This window comes from Salvia hispanica, chromosome 4 (assembly GCF_029641045.1).
Source record: "Salvia hispanica isolate PSC_SH4W2 chromosome 4, Shi_PSC_v1, whole genome shotgun sequence".
Lineage (NCBI taxonomy): Eukaryota > Viridiplantae > Streptophyta > Magnoliopsida > Lamiales > Lamiaceae > Salvia > Salvia hispanica.
The window spans coordinates 38,829,010-38,844,850 of NC_142695.1; the positions used below are offsets into that span (position 1 = coordinate 38,829,010).

The following is a 15,841-nucleotide window of genomic DNA, read 5'->3' on the forward strand; positions in this document are numbered from 1 at the left end:
CTTATTTGGCATAGTTTTCTGTGGGACCATCAAGATATACATCCAAAATAATAGATATTCAGATTAAACTTTTGACAATTTTATCCATATCTATGACTATTTCAAAATCTTTAATATTGTTAATTATAACTCTTATTTGGAATAATTTTGTGTAGGACCTGATAGAAACGATGGGCACAACTGGGTTTGATTATATTTTCTCTCGGGCACAACTGGGTTTGATTATATTTTCTCTCATGTTTATGTGCTGAAAAGAGCACAAATATATACAACTCAATGCTACAGCAAATCCCACTAATTATGGAGCTAATTACAAAAGATAATTTGACAGAATATACACTAACAAATGGGCATATGATAAATAAGGAAGACAAATCACAAGGATATTGTCAAATCCTTCACTCCCCCTCAAGTTGGAGCATGAAGATTACGAATGCCTAGCTTGCCAGCAAGATAGCGAAAACGGGAAGCTCCTAAGGCTTTGGTGAACAAATCCGCAACTTGATGATCTGTGGAAATCTTTCGCGGCTCGTTGTCTTTGGACTCAACCCGTTCTCGAACAAAATAACAATCCATCTCAACATGCTTTGTCCGCTCATGGAAAACGGGATTATTGGCAATGTGGCAAGCAGCTTGATTATCGCAATGGAGTGGTGTCGCCCTTGTTTGTGTTGCTTCAATGTCCTTGAGCAACCACCGTAACCATAAGATTCCCTTACAGTGGTTGCCATGGCTCTATATTCGGCCTCCGCGGAGGAGCGCGAGACAACAGATTGTTTTTTGATGCGCCAAGATATAGGCGATCCTCCCAAGGAAATGAAATAACCTGTACATGAACGCCTTGTCATGGAGCAACCCCCCCAATCAGCGTCACAATATGCTTCAAGCTGGAAGTCCTTATTTGCTGGAAGAAAAAGTCCCTGCCCCGCTGTTGCTTTGAGGAATCGTAAAATGCGAACAGCGGCATCCATATGACTTTGACGTGGAGCTGTAATAAATTGGCTTAAATAATTCACCGCAATGGCAAGTAGGCTTCTCATGGTGACAAGTTTTGCAACTGGTGCAAACGTCTCATGGAAATCTATCCCCTCAATTTGTTTGAATCCCTTCGCCACCAATCGCGCCTTGTAGCGCTCAATTTCTCCATTGGGTTTATATTTGATTTTGTAAACCCATTTTGAGTCAATAGCCTTCTTTTCAGGTGGTAATGATACTAATATCCATGTACCATTTTCTTCCAAGGCTTTTATTTCTTTTCTCATTGCCTCACACCATCGTGAATCTTTTACGGCCTGATAAAAGAACTTTGGCTCATCATGAGAGGTGATGGCAGCGAGGTAAGCCTTATGACTATTAGAAAATCTATCATAAGAAACAAAATGTGCTAAAGGATATACCTCGGAGGTTTCTGAATTGGCGATGGGCTGCGAATGGTCAATGGACTTTGGCAAATCAGTGACATAGTTTTCAAGTCGTTTGGGCTAGTACTTGGTCCGTTCACTTTTCCGTGTGCCCTCAGTATCTCGTTGACTGTCACTTGCAACGACTTGGATCGGCTGATTTCTAATCTCTTCCATAGATGTGCTATCTACAGAGTTAGACCCATTTGAATCATCCATTGTACTCCTACCAACTCCAGCCATTAATTCCTCATCTTCTTCCCATTCTATTTGTCTTTTCTTGTTAATATCACCGACAATGACACCTTCGGCCCCATATTTCTTGAAAGGAAGGATGTTTTCAACGAATTTAACATCACGGGATGTGAACTTTTTTCTTGTTTCAAGGTCAAAAACTCGATAGCCCTTTTGAGAGTACGGATACCCAACAAAAATACAACGTCTCCCCCTTTCTCCAAACTTATCTCCCCATTTCTTGTTATCTTTGGCATAAACTAAACAGCCAAATATATGAAGATGGTGGCAAGATGGTGTTTTTCCAAACAAAACTTCATAAGGTGTTTTGTGTTTTAGGACTTTAGAGGGCAACCGATTGATTATGTAAGTAGCCGTCAAGACACATTCCCCCCAAAACTCTATGGGTAACTCAGCTTCAAAACGTAATGCCTTGGCAATTTCTAGAATGTGCCTATGTTTTCTTTCGACTATCCCATTTTGTTATGGAGTATCAGTACAAGATGTTTCAAGGATAATTCCATTATCTCTATAATAATCAATCATGCTTTTAGACTGAAATTCAACCCCATTATCTGATCTAATCCTTTTGACACATTTACCAAATTGTTTGTGCACCATATTACAAAAGGAGATCAAGAAATGACTCACATCAGACTTATGTTTCATAAGGAACACCCACACACCTCTACTAAAATCATCAACTATAGTAAAAAAATAATGAGCACCTGAAAGCGAAGGAGTACGATAACCACCCCAAATGTCACAATGAATGAGTTCAAAACATGAATTTGTTTGTATGCTACTGATAGGAAACGGAAGCCTAGTCAATTTGGCTCTCAAACAAGAGTCACAATGTTCATTATTCTTTCCAAAACTACCAAAAGAACCGTCTAACTGCTGTATTTTTAAACTTGAAGCGTGCCCCAATCTCTTGTGCCAAGTTTTCGAGTCTACTTTGACTGAGAGAGCAGTACCTTTCTTGATAGTCGGTTCCAGCAGATAGAGACCATCGCAATTCCTACCCATCCCAATCAGATTCCTCGAAGGTAAGTCCTGCATAACACAAAAATCCGGAAAGAATGTGAGAGCACAATTCAAATTTCTTGTCAATTTGCTGACGGATAGCAGGTTGCACTTGAAGTCAGGTATATTCAAAACTTGGTTTAGTTTTAATCCATTGGGTAGATTTGCATTCCCAATGCTCTTGACTGGAACAGTTTCTCCGTTCGAAATCTTGACAGGTATTTCAGTTCCACAACTTGTTTGGTTCTCAAGTAACATGCTATCACATGTTATATGTTCAGTTGCCCCTGAATCAATTATCCATGAGTTCAAATTATTTATCTTACCAGCCATGTTCGCGGATATGAGATTTTCTTCACGTGCTACCTGCGAGGTGTCTCCACTTTTGCTAAAATATTCCACAAGCTTGGAATATTGTTCAGTTGTTATCCCGGGAAGAGGGCTACTGCCTGCTGCCATGTGTGCTGATTTGTTGGCGCCTCTTAGTTTGTAGCGTGAATCCTCCTTCTTGCCACCGTTTCGTCCAGCCTTCTCCCCTTGTTTTGGATAGCCAACAATTTCATAACACTCTTCAACTGAGTGATAGAGCTTCCCACAATGTGTGCACTTCTTGGGCTCACGCCTATTTTCTTTAGGTGCCCCCCAATTCTTGTCATTAAGACGAGCAGCTTGAGTATGAAAGGCTGCTGCCTTAACACTTGTTTTTCCAGTAGCATAAATCTGTTTTTGTCTCTCGTCTTCAGACACAAGATGAAAGGAGGCTCCAAGGGGAACCATTGGTTTCGTACGCAATATTTGAGTTTTCACCGTTCCGAAGCTTTCATCCAAACCCATCAAAAACTCATAGAGACGTTCCTTCTCCTTCATTGCTATAAGTTGCTTGTTAATATCACAAGTACATCCGCCACACTTGCACTTAGGAAGGGGTGATATTGCCTGAATTTCATCCCACAAGCCCTTGAGCTTCGTGTAATATGCTGAAACGGACATCTTTTCTTGTTGAGTGAGGGACAAGATATGTTTTAGTTCATACGCTCTAGGCGCACTTTCACTTCCAAACCGCTCTTGTAAATCTTCCCACACCTCACGGGCCATCTTCGCATGTTTGACGCTGTTGCGAATTTCTTTGTCCATTGAACTATGCAACCAACCTCGAACCATTGCGTTGCATCGTTTCCACAATAATAACTCCGGTGAGCCTTCTTCTGGAATTGGGATCGATCCATCAACGAAGACAAATTTATTTTTTGCAAAGAGGGCATTACTTATTTCATCAGCCCAAGCCCAATCTGTATAATTGCCATCACGGAGGAGATCACTCGTGAAAACAATATTGGGGTTATCGGAACCGGATATAAAAAATGGTGACATTACGTCGACCACGGCCGATCTATTTTTTCTTTCAGAGGTTTCTTCCCCTTTTGTCATGGTTTAAGACGATGGGAGAAGGAATAAAAAGGTATATCAGTGAATTGGATATAAGGATTATCAATATGCGGAAGCTGGTTGATCTTTAACCTGCTCTGGTGAAACGATGGGCACAACTGGGTTTGATTATATTTTCTCTCATGTTTATGTGCTGAAAAGAGCACAAATATATACAACTCAATGCTACAGCAAATCCCACTAATTATGGAGCTAATTACAAAAGATAATTTGACAGAATATACACTAACAAATGGGCATATGATAAATAAGGAAGACAAATCACAAGGATATTGTCAAATCCTTCAGGACCATCAAGATAAATCCAGAATAATAGATATTTTCAACGTCAGTCGGATAAAGTTTTTGTGTTACGGAAGTATTCCCTCCGTCCCAAGATAAGTGACAACAAACTTTTTGGTACGGGATTTAAGGAAATGAGATTTTGTTAGCAAAGTGGAAAGTGAATAAAGTAAGAGAGTTAATAAAGTAGAGAGAAAAAGTAAGAGAGAGAGTACCAAAAAAGAAAATGAGTTACTTATCTTGGGCCGTCCCAAAAAGGAATATGAGTTACTTATCTTGGGACGGAGGGAGTATTATTTTATTAGGCATAATTTATTTTAGAATGATATCAACAAAAGTTAAAATAGTTAATCTGTTACTCTATCCATCCACAAAAAATAAGGTATATTTATCATTTTTGGTTGTCCACAAAAAATAGAGCACAATAAAAAAAAAAAGTTTTCAACAACTTCTCTCTTACTTTTTTCTCTGTCTCTTACTCCCTCCGTTCCACAGTAATGGAGGCGGGTTTTTTCGACAAGGAGATTAAGAAAAATTATGTTAGGTGACTTAAGTAAATGGAGAGTAAAGTGGAAAATGAAAAAGGTAGAGAGATGTAGAGAGAATAAAGTAAGAGAGAGTAAAGTAAGTGTGAAAAAATGTGTTGATTTTTAGGAAATGACTCTATTATCATGGAACGTACCAAAATGGCAAAATGACTCTATTACTATGGAACGGAGTGAGTACTAATAATATGGACCACACTAACACTACTTCTCTCTTACTTTTTCCCTCTTCTCCTACTAATAATATGGACCTCACATTCTACTAGCACTATTTCTCTCTTACTTTCCCAATTCTACATTAAAATCCGTGCCATTCACAAAGTGTTCTACTACCTCCGTCCTGAAAATTTATCCCATTTTTTCATTTTCGTCCGTCCTCCAAAGTTTGTCTCATTTCACTTTTTACATTTTCTGGTAGTGGACCTCATATTCTACTAACTCATTCCTACTCACATTTTATTATAAAACTAATATATAAAAGTAGGACTCACAATCCACTAACTTTTTCAACTCATTTTCATTACATTTCTTAAACCCGTGCCGGGTCAAAATGGGACAAATTTTAGGTGACGGATGTAGTATTTTGCAGAAGAAAGTCTCTTCTATATTATTCTCTCTCTTACTTTACTTTACCCCCGCTTTAGCTGTTTATTATGACTTTTCTAATATACGTGTGAAAAACGAAATGGGTCATTTTAACTGGGACAAAAAGAGTACTAATTTTTCAGTTTTTTTAATATCAACATAGTGTATTACAAATATTAACGCTGTAACATGAGAAGTGAGAGAATTTTGGAGTGGGGTGGTCGACTTTGACCGGAAGTGCCCCAGCATGGTCACCGGTAACTCTAGGCTGTGCACGATGGATTAACCGGTGAGAAATGAAGTTTGGTAGTGAAATGATTGCAAGGGATGGAAAGAAATGGCATAGCAATAAAGGGATAGATACACCAAAATATCTTTTTCTTTTTTTAATCAATGACTTGCCATAAGACGGGATCCTTGGAAACCTACCACCATGTAGTAGACACTGGCTTCACACTTTTCAGCATCTTCTCCTCCCCCAGCCTCCGCAGAATATTGGCCGTTACATCTCCAGACAGTTCAATCCACGAAGGCGGAAGAGAGCCTAAGAATCATTCAATTTCAACCACCGGAGAAATCTTATTGGACAAAAGGACGTTGCTCTGCATCCACCAAACCACTTTGAAGCTTGGCCTTCCAAGCATAGATTCACTGAGCGCCTTCGCTTTACGGGTGGAGTGTTGTAGTAGTTCTTTTCTTTGTTAAAAAATTTTAATCCATATCCTTTTCTTCACCTATTTTTTTACCTTTTTTATTTTCATTTCTAATGTAACTAATTCACACACATAACAATACACATACTAAAAATTAAAACTTATTTCATTTCTATTTTCTATTTTAAAATTTTGGGGCGTTACAACAACACACTCTCATATATATAGAGACATTCTTAGTAGAGTATTCTACGCTATTCTTTTATATTCTAGAAAATTATATGTATATATGTATAGTGAGATGATCCAAACAAGAATGTATCTAAATCCAGAAATACAGCCAAAATCTTAGCCCTAGGATTAGGTGATCTAATGGTCAATAATTCTACGTAGATTTAGATAATATCTAGATATTTCAATCACATAATATTTAAATATTTCTACTAAAAAAATTATTCCAAGGAAACACAATGAGCATCTTTAATGAAATAAACAAATCATTTAAGTGTTTTTTTTAGTGAACAGCAATCAATTAGTTGAAAATAGCTGCAATAAAGTTTTGAAATTGACTTTAAATCTTGCCAGAGAAAATGGATCGATCATCGGCATTCCCCATAAGCCATACACCCATGTGAGGTAAGGCTAGAGATGCCCAAGGTTCCGGAATCGTCGGTTCCAGTTTTGGAAATTGTTGAACCGGAACCGAACCGCGAGGGTATTTCACGGTTCTGATTCTAAAACCGGCGATTACGGTCAAGGGCGGAGCTAGAAATTTGTAGGAAGAGGGGCAAATTTACATATGAAGAAATTTTAAGAATTTGAGGAGGGGCATTTAGTGAGAGATTAAAAGAAATAAACTTTAAAATATGTAATATATACATGGGGAGGAAAATATGAGGTGGGGCAATTGCCCCTCTCCACCTCCATGTAAATTCGCCCCTGGTTACGGTTACGGTTCGGAACTGCCGGTTTTTGGCGGTTTCGGCTAGGTTTCACGGTTTTCGGCGGTTTTTTGCGGTTCCGGTACGGTTTCGGTTCTGGAATTTTGGAACCTAAACTGAACCACAGTTCCAAAAGTGACGGTTTCGGTTCGATTTAAATCTCATAGTTCCGGTTCGGAACTGGAACCGCCGATTACGGTTTCGCGGTTAACCGTCCGAACTGAAAACCTTGGGCATCTCTAGGTAAGGCTCAGATATTGAAATGTTTAGTTAGAAGTGTCAATATATATATGTTCTGAGTTCAGCGTGGGGTATGGTTTGAGTTAGATTCCCAGCTCCAGCAGCTTTATTTCTTTCACATTTAAGCTTTTAGATTAAGAATTTTTTCATTCTATTTTAACTAATTCTCCTTACATCTATAAGTGTCCTTATTTTTCTTATTTACTGACTTGAGTTGGATTCTTAAACAAAAATTATACTCGCTCCGTCCCACTTAAAATGAAACATTTGGAAATCGGCACGGGATTTTATGTAATATTGTTTTGTGAGTTAATAAAGAGAGAGTAAAGTAAGAGAGATGAAAAAGTAGAGAGAAAGTTGTTTCCATTTTAGGAAACGTTTCATTTTTAATGGGACAGCCAAAAAAGGAAAACGTTTCATTTTAAATTGGACAGAGGGAGTATTTTTTATTATATGCATTTGAGAGTTTGATTCTTACTATAAGAACAATTACTATGCTTTCTTTCATTTTACGTTGATTTTTTAATTTTATATTCTATGTGTTCCTATTTATATCACTTTTTATTCTACATGTTATATTGCTAATATTAAGAATTCAGTTTAACTCATTTTTTCTTGAATGATTTATATTTTGTTTTATTTTTCTAAAAACTCTTTTCTCAAATTAAGTTGGTTTTTTTTACGTTGGCGTTGCATCTATTAACAATCACCTTACACATACCTCTAACTTTTATAATTGATTCTCTTATTCATTGGTGCTAAAAATTATCACAGTAAAGAATATTACTCCCTCCGTCCCACATTTGTAGTAACATTTAGTTATGGCACGGGTTTTAAGGAATTGGTGGAGTGTGTAATCAATGAAGTGAGAGGTGGAGTCTGTAATCAATGAAATGAGATAGTAGAGTGAGATGATGAAGTGTGTAATAAATGAAGTGAGATGATGGAGTGTGTAATAAATGAAGTGAGTTTGTTGAAGGTGAGTCCCTCTTTGACTTTTTGGATTTTTTATTTTTGTTTTGATTTATTTTAATATAGATAATGGCATTTGAGTGTAATTTTAGTGAATAATGGTGTAAAATTTTATGTGCAAATATGGTAAATTCTAAATGTTACTCCAAATGTGGGACAGATTTTTATGGCAAAATGTTAATACAAATCTGGGATGGAGGGAGTAGTTTGGAAACCCAATCGTAAAAATCCGCGTCCGCTGCTGCTTTTTATAACAACATTTATCTTTTTTGTCTCCTTTCTGCATGTAACGTATAAGCATAAAGAAAAATGAAATTAGTATACTATATGGAAGAGAGAGCGGCGCAAGAATGTCAAAAAAAATTAAAACTAGTAAGCAAAGATGATTCCATTCAACTAAGAAATATTTTAGTTGTGAATTTTAGACAAAATATAGCCAATTCGTGATCAAACAAAGTTAATTTTGACTTGAGTGCGTAACTATCGATTTTATGCAGCTTCCATCCACACGTTAGTTTTCCATCTTGATAGTTTTGATTTGTCGACCACAAAGTATTGATCTCATTCTGTTTCAAGTAACTAGTAATTAATGTGACATGTAACATGTAAACTTAATTATAACCTGTAATAGATACATTTGCTAGTCATTACTTGACCTACATTGAACAAACTTAACAATTCTAAAATTATTATAAAAGTGAGACTATCGTTCCCCTCGCAACATATAATAATAATTTATTAAACATGCACATTTGTGGAAGACTTGAGAGTAAAGTCTCTTTTTGTTATTAACATATGACGATTTTTTAATTTTGGTCTAGAACATTATCTTTTGAATTATTCGGTCCCTCACAAATAAAAATAGGTCACATTTAGCCTATTTTGGATGATACCGTGTAAAACTAACGGTCAACAGCTGATTATACGATTTTGACCAAATTAAGCCTTTTATTTTAATTTTTTAATTTTTTTTTCAAAAATAATAAATTACTACTATAATTCTAAGAGACCAATTACCTCCGCGGTCACCTAAATTTCTAATCTTTTCCCTAACAATCACCTCCGCCGCCTCAATCTCCTCCTGCCCTGTCAAGAAAACAAGGATGTCGTCGTCTCCGGCCGCCTCAGTTGCATGAATTTGAAGAGCAGTCGCAACAGCAGCAACCAAGAAATCTGGCTCTGGTGACTGGTGCGCTGGTGCAAAGTATTTCAACCGGAAATTTCCTTCCCGGAATGTTGAAAATTGGGGCACAATCAAAGTAATCACTGAACTTGACTACATCAAGAGTTGCGCTGGAGATTAGCAATTTGAAATGGACGAGCTCGAGCAACATCCTTGAGCAAACTGAAAAGAATGACTATTGACGGTTTGGTCATGTGCCTCATCCACCATTATCACACTGTAGCTGGCGAGAATCGGCTCTTTGCGAAGCTGTTTACGGAATTCGTGGAGTAACTGTCATGTCATGTGTTTCAGAACTGTATTCTTTGATGTGCGGTCTTCGAATCGAATCAAGTAGCCGACTTCGTGCCCTAACTTCACCCCCTTCTCTCAAGCGGCGACGCTCACGACCGCCACTCGCCTTGGCTGCGTGTATCTCTCCTCGTCAAGAAATTGTGGTATCTACATCATCTTCCCGGAGCCGGTTTCTCCCAAATCTACTTGGGTTCTTGAAAAACGATGTACCGAGAAAGAAGAAGAATCAGAAAGAAGAGAGTTCTTTTTTTATTTTAGATTTGGGTTGATTAGATATTAGAAATTAATAAAACATAATTATTAACTTAATCCGGTCAAAATCGAATTAAAATTCGTTGATTGTTAAATTTTAATAGTTCCGTCCAATTTAGACTAAATGTGACCTATTTTTATTTGTGAGGGACCGAATAATTCAAAAGATAATGTTCTGGACCAAAATCAAAAAATCGCCATATGTTAAAGATAAAAAAGGGACTTTAGTCAAGACTTAATAAAGGAATATTTACTTATACTAGTATTCCCTCAGTCCCACAAAAGATGTCACACTTGTGAGACGACACGAGATTTTAGGAGGTTTTGTTTTGTGTGTTAAGAGCATCTCCAATGCAAATAGGCCAGCCATAGGCCAGCCACTCTCTCTCCCTGCCACGTCAGCAGCACTAAAAATCCACCTGCCACATCAGATTTAGGCCAGCCGCAATAAAAATAATTCAAAATATACTATATTTACGGAATTAAAATTACGATTAAATTACGGATTAAATTTACGACACAGATACGGGAAAATTAATTCATTTCATTCAAAAAAAGTACAAAGATTTTAAAAAAAAATACATGATTTTTTTAAAAAAAATAGCTTCCACACACGAGCCCCGCCACTCTCTACTCCTCGCCGCCGTCGCCACCGCCGCTGCCGCCACCCGGGGTATCTGACCCCACGTCGGAACCCCCCATCTGTGCCCTAGCGGTATCCAAATCAACCCGCATGCTCTCAAGCATCGAGTGAAGAAACATCTTCTCCGTGGGGTCAGTGGCGTTCTTCCACTCTTGGAAGACCTTGTACATCTGCTCCCGCGTTTTGTTACACGAATAGAGAGTGTACTCGAGTGGGCGGGTGAGAGTGTTGGGGCTACCGCAGCGGAAGACACGGAAACCAAACAGGTCCTAGAACGGATCTATTTAGATGATTATGCATTCGACTCCAATTTCATGCAATTAACATAGATCTATAGGTATAACATCAAATAAACACATAATCATGCATATTCGACGTAGATTCGATTGTTACCTCATAATCCATCATTGGATTGACGTTGCTAGCTGCACCACCCGGAGATCCTTGGTTTATCGACCACGAATCTTCCGTACTATTCCCTCGTCCTTGATTCTCCATCCGTGTGGGCGGATCTTAGAAAACCAATTAAATAACTTTGAATGGATCTAGGGAAACCCAATACAAACACCAAACTGTCTAGATCTAATCCTATGAATTAGGATAGATCAAGAACAATAATCAAAACCCTAATTCTCCCACAACTATGGCTCGAAAATCGAGACCAAGAGGGAGAGGAAGGAGGCGCCAATTTCTAGGCACTAGGGATAGGGTTTTGTGTTGTCTTGGATTGTATGCTAGGGTTTCCCTTTCATTCATTATTTATAGTGGACCTTATTGGGCTAGTAAGGGGATCCATGGAATGACTTAAGTGTTGGGCTCACCCATTAGATAAATTACTAATTAAATCAAATGACCCATGATTTAATATATTATCAATGGAATATTATTTTGTTCCACTAAAGAATAATATTGCACTCCCACTTAAATCACCAAATTACAAATAACTTGGGTCCATTTTATTTTATAATATTTCCCGCGTTTAAGATTATCTTGATCCGTCAATTTAATTCTTTTGTCTGCTATGTGACTAGAATTAAATTAATTCTCCAAAGAGTTTTTCTAGTTTGAAACTTTATTTATTATTCGTGGAATAAATTCCAACTGCGCAGTTTTCTGAATAATAAATTCCTTTTCAAACACCTCTTGGGGATCACCCCTTAGGGATTTAATCATACCACACTGGGCACGCGAATTCTATGAAATAATATTCCAATACCTTCATGTTATTCAATTACTACCACCCAAGATATCATGAACTTGAGTTACGTACAAACTCTCACATATTGATAAGTCAAAGTGGCGTTTGATTGAATAAACAATATTGATATTAATATCATAGACTAGAAAATACTAAACTTTCTGAAATATATTCTTTCAGTAGATAGCAATAAAGAATACATTTCGGATTAGATCCTTTCAGTGCTTTACCACACCGGTGTTACTAATCTCTTCTTAGGTAAGAGAAAACTATCACAAACACCGCAACCGTTCCAATACGTAGCCAAAGCCTATCTAGGTTGTGAATACGTTTTTCTTCTTACTAGATATGGCCAAGTCTCCTACTGGAAAACTCATGAGGAGATTCATCGAATTTCCCTACTTGACCTTCTTAGTAAAAAGCCTTAGACTTGTTTATCATATTTCAATAATAAACCATTTATATTATATTATTTATTCTCACAAATAGGTAAACAAGTGGATGTGGCGTTTCTCGTATACATGCACAAGCTGACTGTACAAAGGCATGTACGCTCGAAGCATCTTTTAGTATACAAACCCCAACAGGGAGGGCGGTGGACTGGACCTCATGGGGCGATAGGGGCGATCCTCCCCTCGCAGCCCGTTGCGCCCGCTTCTGTCCAACCGGGCGAGGGCGACCATCAAATGAAGGAGGGGATGGAAACTTCTCAGCATCCGGGGGGAGGTCGTGGGATCCGCCGCTGCTGCCGCTGTAGTCGCCGGTATAGTTCAGCCTCTGCTTCTTTGGCCACCCAGCGTCGCACCCAGTACGGAACTTCTCGGAGTCCTTCATAACACTCCCAGAAGTGGAACTCCTTGTACTTCCCCGCCAAGGGGAACTGACTCTCGGCTATCCTCCGGGCGTCCTCCTCATTCTGCCCACTAGTGAGCTGACGGAGGGCGTTGGCGTACAACGCCGAAAAACGGCCGACCGCGGCCCTGATGCGCTCCCACCCCTTCCGGACCTCCTCCCCGCTGAAGTCCTTCCCGTGCGGGCAGTGCCTCCTGTAGGCAGCTCTAATCTTCGCCCACATGTTGACGACCCGCCGGTTGTTCGCAACCAGCGGATCGTCGCACACCTCCAACCACCCCCTGGCCACCCCGGCGTACTCATCCTCCGTCCACTTCCTTCGGCCGGGGGTGTCATCAACAACGGGTTGCGACGACTCGCCGACCGCCTTGGCCTTCCCCTCGTCTTCTTCTTCTTCGCCGCGGCCCGCCCCGCTGGAACGGGAGTGTCCGGATCGCCGAGATCGATCCCCATGTCATGCAATGACAAAAGGTCATCGCCAGTGAACTGCGTCTCCACTGGGGTCGACGTGTGAGACGAAGCCGTCAAAAAATCCAGAGAGGGACGATAGACCGTGTCCCCCCCGGTGACCCCTGCATCCCTGGATGCATACCCATCATCTGCTGCATCATCTGCTGCTGCATCTGGGGCATACCTCCCCACCCCTGCCCGCCGCCCGGCATACCCCACAGCATGTTCCCACCCCCTGGCGCTCCGTCCATCATCCCCATCAGCTGATTCCAAGGGACGTTAAACCCTGGGCCCATCTGCCCGCCCATCTGGCCCCATCCAGATCCCACGGGTACCGTGGGAGTCTGAGATCCACTCGTCGCTGGACTGGACTTGTTGTTGTGATCCATCGCTCGATGATGCTCTTGTACAAAAAGTTAGAGAGAGAGAAAACTCGTTAAAACAAGTGGTGCAAATGAAAATGAAACTAAAATCGCGTTTATATATATAGGTTTTAAAAAAATAAAATAAAAATCAAAATTCGGCGTTGGCCGATCGGGCCGCCACAATGGCGGCCAGCGCCACGCCACCGGCTAGCCCACGCCGAAAATTTGGCCGATTTCTCCCTCGCCTACTCCAATGGTTCGGCTTGCGACGCGAATCGGCTAGCTGGCTGGCTATCCGGCATTGGAGATGCTCTAAATAGAGAGAGAAAATATAATTTTTATATTTATGTGAGAGATAACTTTTTCCAAAAAGGGAAATATGACATTTTTTGTGGGACAAACTAAAAAGGAAAGTGTGACATCTTTTGTGGGACGGAGGGAGTACTATTTAAGAAGAAGATATATTTTCCCTCTAAAAAGAAGACAATTAGTTTATTGTTCTAGTAATCCTAATCTTTCTATAAACCCTAAATTTGTTGAAATCCAAAGAAAGAAAGGAAAAGGAATTGGGAAGATGGTGATATGTTATTTCTTTACGTTACTCCTTCTGAAATGTGGAAATAAGGAAATGAAAAAATTATGAAATTCGAAATCTGTTTGGTAGGTAGGAAAATCACTTGTGGTTAGGCTTGAATAGTGGCATCCTATAAAATAAAATTTAAAAGAAAAATAGGGGGAAAAGAAAAAGAAAATTACTAGAAAACTGCCCGTGAGAATCTCAATTTGGACGGTTGTTTGTGTTGAGACTTGAGAGCAATATTATCTTTTCGTCACCATTTTGCAAATCCTTCTTCATTCACTCATTTCTCTTTCTTCCTCCATCAAATACAAAAGCAATCTTTCTATTTCTATCTTTTCCAACATTATCGTGGTTTGTCACTTTTTTTTTGTAAATAAATTAAGTATAGTAGTATTTTGTTTGGAATATTTGTATAAGTAAACACGTGATTGACTGCATGATTACCTTGTTTCTTAAATAGTTTGTTCATATTGTAATCTTGTGCATAATAAGAGTTGAATACATAAGTATATATGTAGGCTGATGAAAATGATGGGGTTCAAGTGTAAGCAAATAGTTTACAATGGGCATGGACGACAGGGATGTATTTTGAGTTTTACATGCAAGCGGCTTTTATCATCTTCTTCCACAACTCCATGCCTCAAGAGAGAAGATTTCCAATATATCTTACACCACTCCTCTTTCTCTCCATGGAAGGTCACCACCCTCTCTCTCTCCACACACACACACATTTTTTTTCTTGATTATCTTGCAAATGTGGAAGTTCTTTTGATCTCATATCTGATTTGTTTAATTACTTGATGAATGGTCAAAACACTATCCAAAATTAATTGATTCAAGAGGGTGACGGTTTTCATGAAAAGTACTTTGAAAATTCCCTCCTATTTTTGTGGAGTTAGTTTCCTTACTATGACCGGCAGTTTTTCATCTAAAAAAAATGATATTCTTCCTCTTACTAAATATTTAAGATATTTCTCTTTTATCTTCTAATAACAAAATAGTACATTACAAAAAATTTAAACACATGCCAGTCCAAAAATATCATCTACTACTATATATTAGTCCCAGTATTATAAGAATGAGTTGAGTGTGAGTGATGCATATGCAGAAGCTAATAGGAGGTTCGGACTGGAAAGAGCACTCATCCGGAAAAGAAGGAGCAGAGAGATACAGAACTCAAAACCTCCCAAACCGCACAAGCCCTGGAGCCTACGAGCTCGGCATCGCCACCTCAGCTTCCCGCAACCTCAACTCCGCCTCCGTCATCCCCGTCTACACCGGACAAGCCAACAATGTCAGGGCGAGGCTGCAGAGCTACGGCCGCAGCGGTGCTCATTTAACCACGCTATTTGCCGACGTATTCATTAGAGGCCTCCCAATCGTTTACCGCTGGGCACCTGTAAGTGTAATTGCAAATTTGCAATTGTAATTGTAGTAAGTGTGTTCCTTTTTTCATATACTATTAATTTGTGTATATTAATTTTGGTAGATGGAAAGCAAGGAGGCGGCGCAGAGGATGGAGGCTGAGCTGCTTCACTCGTACGACTACGCCTGGAATAAGAGAAACAATGGCGATCGTCGGCCTCACCCATTTCTCACCCACCCGCAATTTCAACTCTCCACTTTTTTCCCTATTTTACTATACTTCAAATGCTCCATACTTAGATTTTGCAGGCCCACTAACTGAATACTTCCACACG

At 39.3% G+C, this 15,841-nt stretch overlaps 1 protein-coding gene and 1 long non-coding RNA gene across 2 annotated transcripts; one reads left to right on the forward strand and one right to left on the reverse strand.

Annotated features, from left to right (window-relative positions):
• Nucleotides 1-267: 267 nt before the first annotated feature.
• Nucleotides 268-1,601, reverse strand: LOC148928607 (uncharacterized). Its single transcript, XR_016137537.1, has 2 exons — nt 1,398-1,601; nt 268-1,292 (listed from the first exon to the last, which is right to left on the reverse strand). It is a non-coding gene; the product is annotated as an uncharacterized LOC148928607 (long non-coding RNA).
• A 13,071-nt stretch (nt 1,602-14,672) lies between these two features.
• Nucleotides 14,673-15,832, forward strand: LOC148928608 (protein EFFECTOR OF TRANSCRIPTION 2-like). The gene is made up of 3 exons (XM_089056723.1): nt 14,673-14,837; nt 15,250-15,540; nt 15,631-15,832. The coding sequence occupies exons 1-3, from the start codon at nt 14,673-14,675 to the stop codon at nt 15,826-15,828; spliced, it is 654 nt and encodes a 217-aa protein (XP_088912849.1). The 3' UTR covers nt 15,829-15,832.
• The last annotated feature ends 9 nt before the right edge of the window (nt 15,833-15,841 follow it).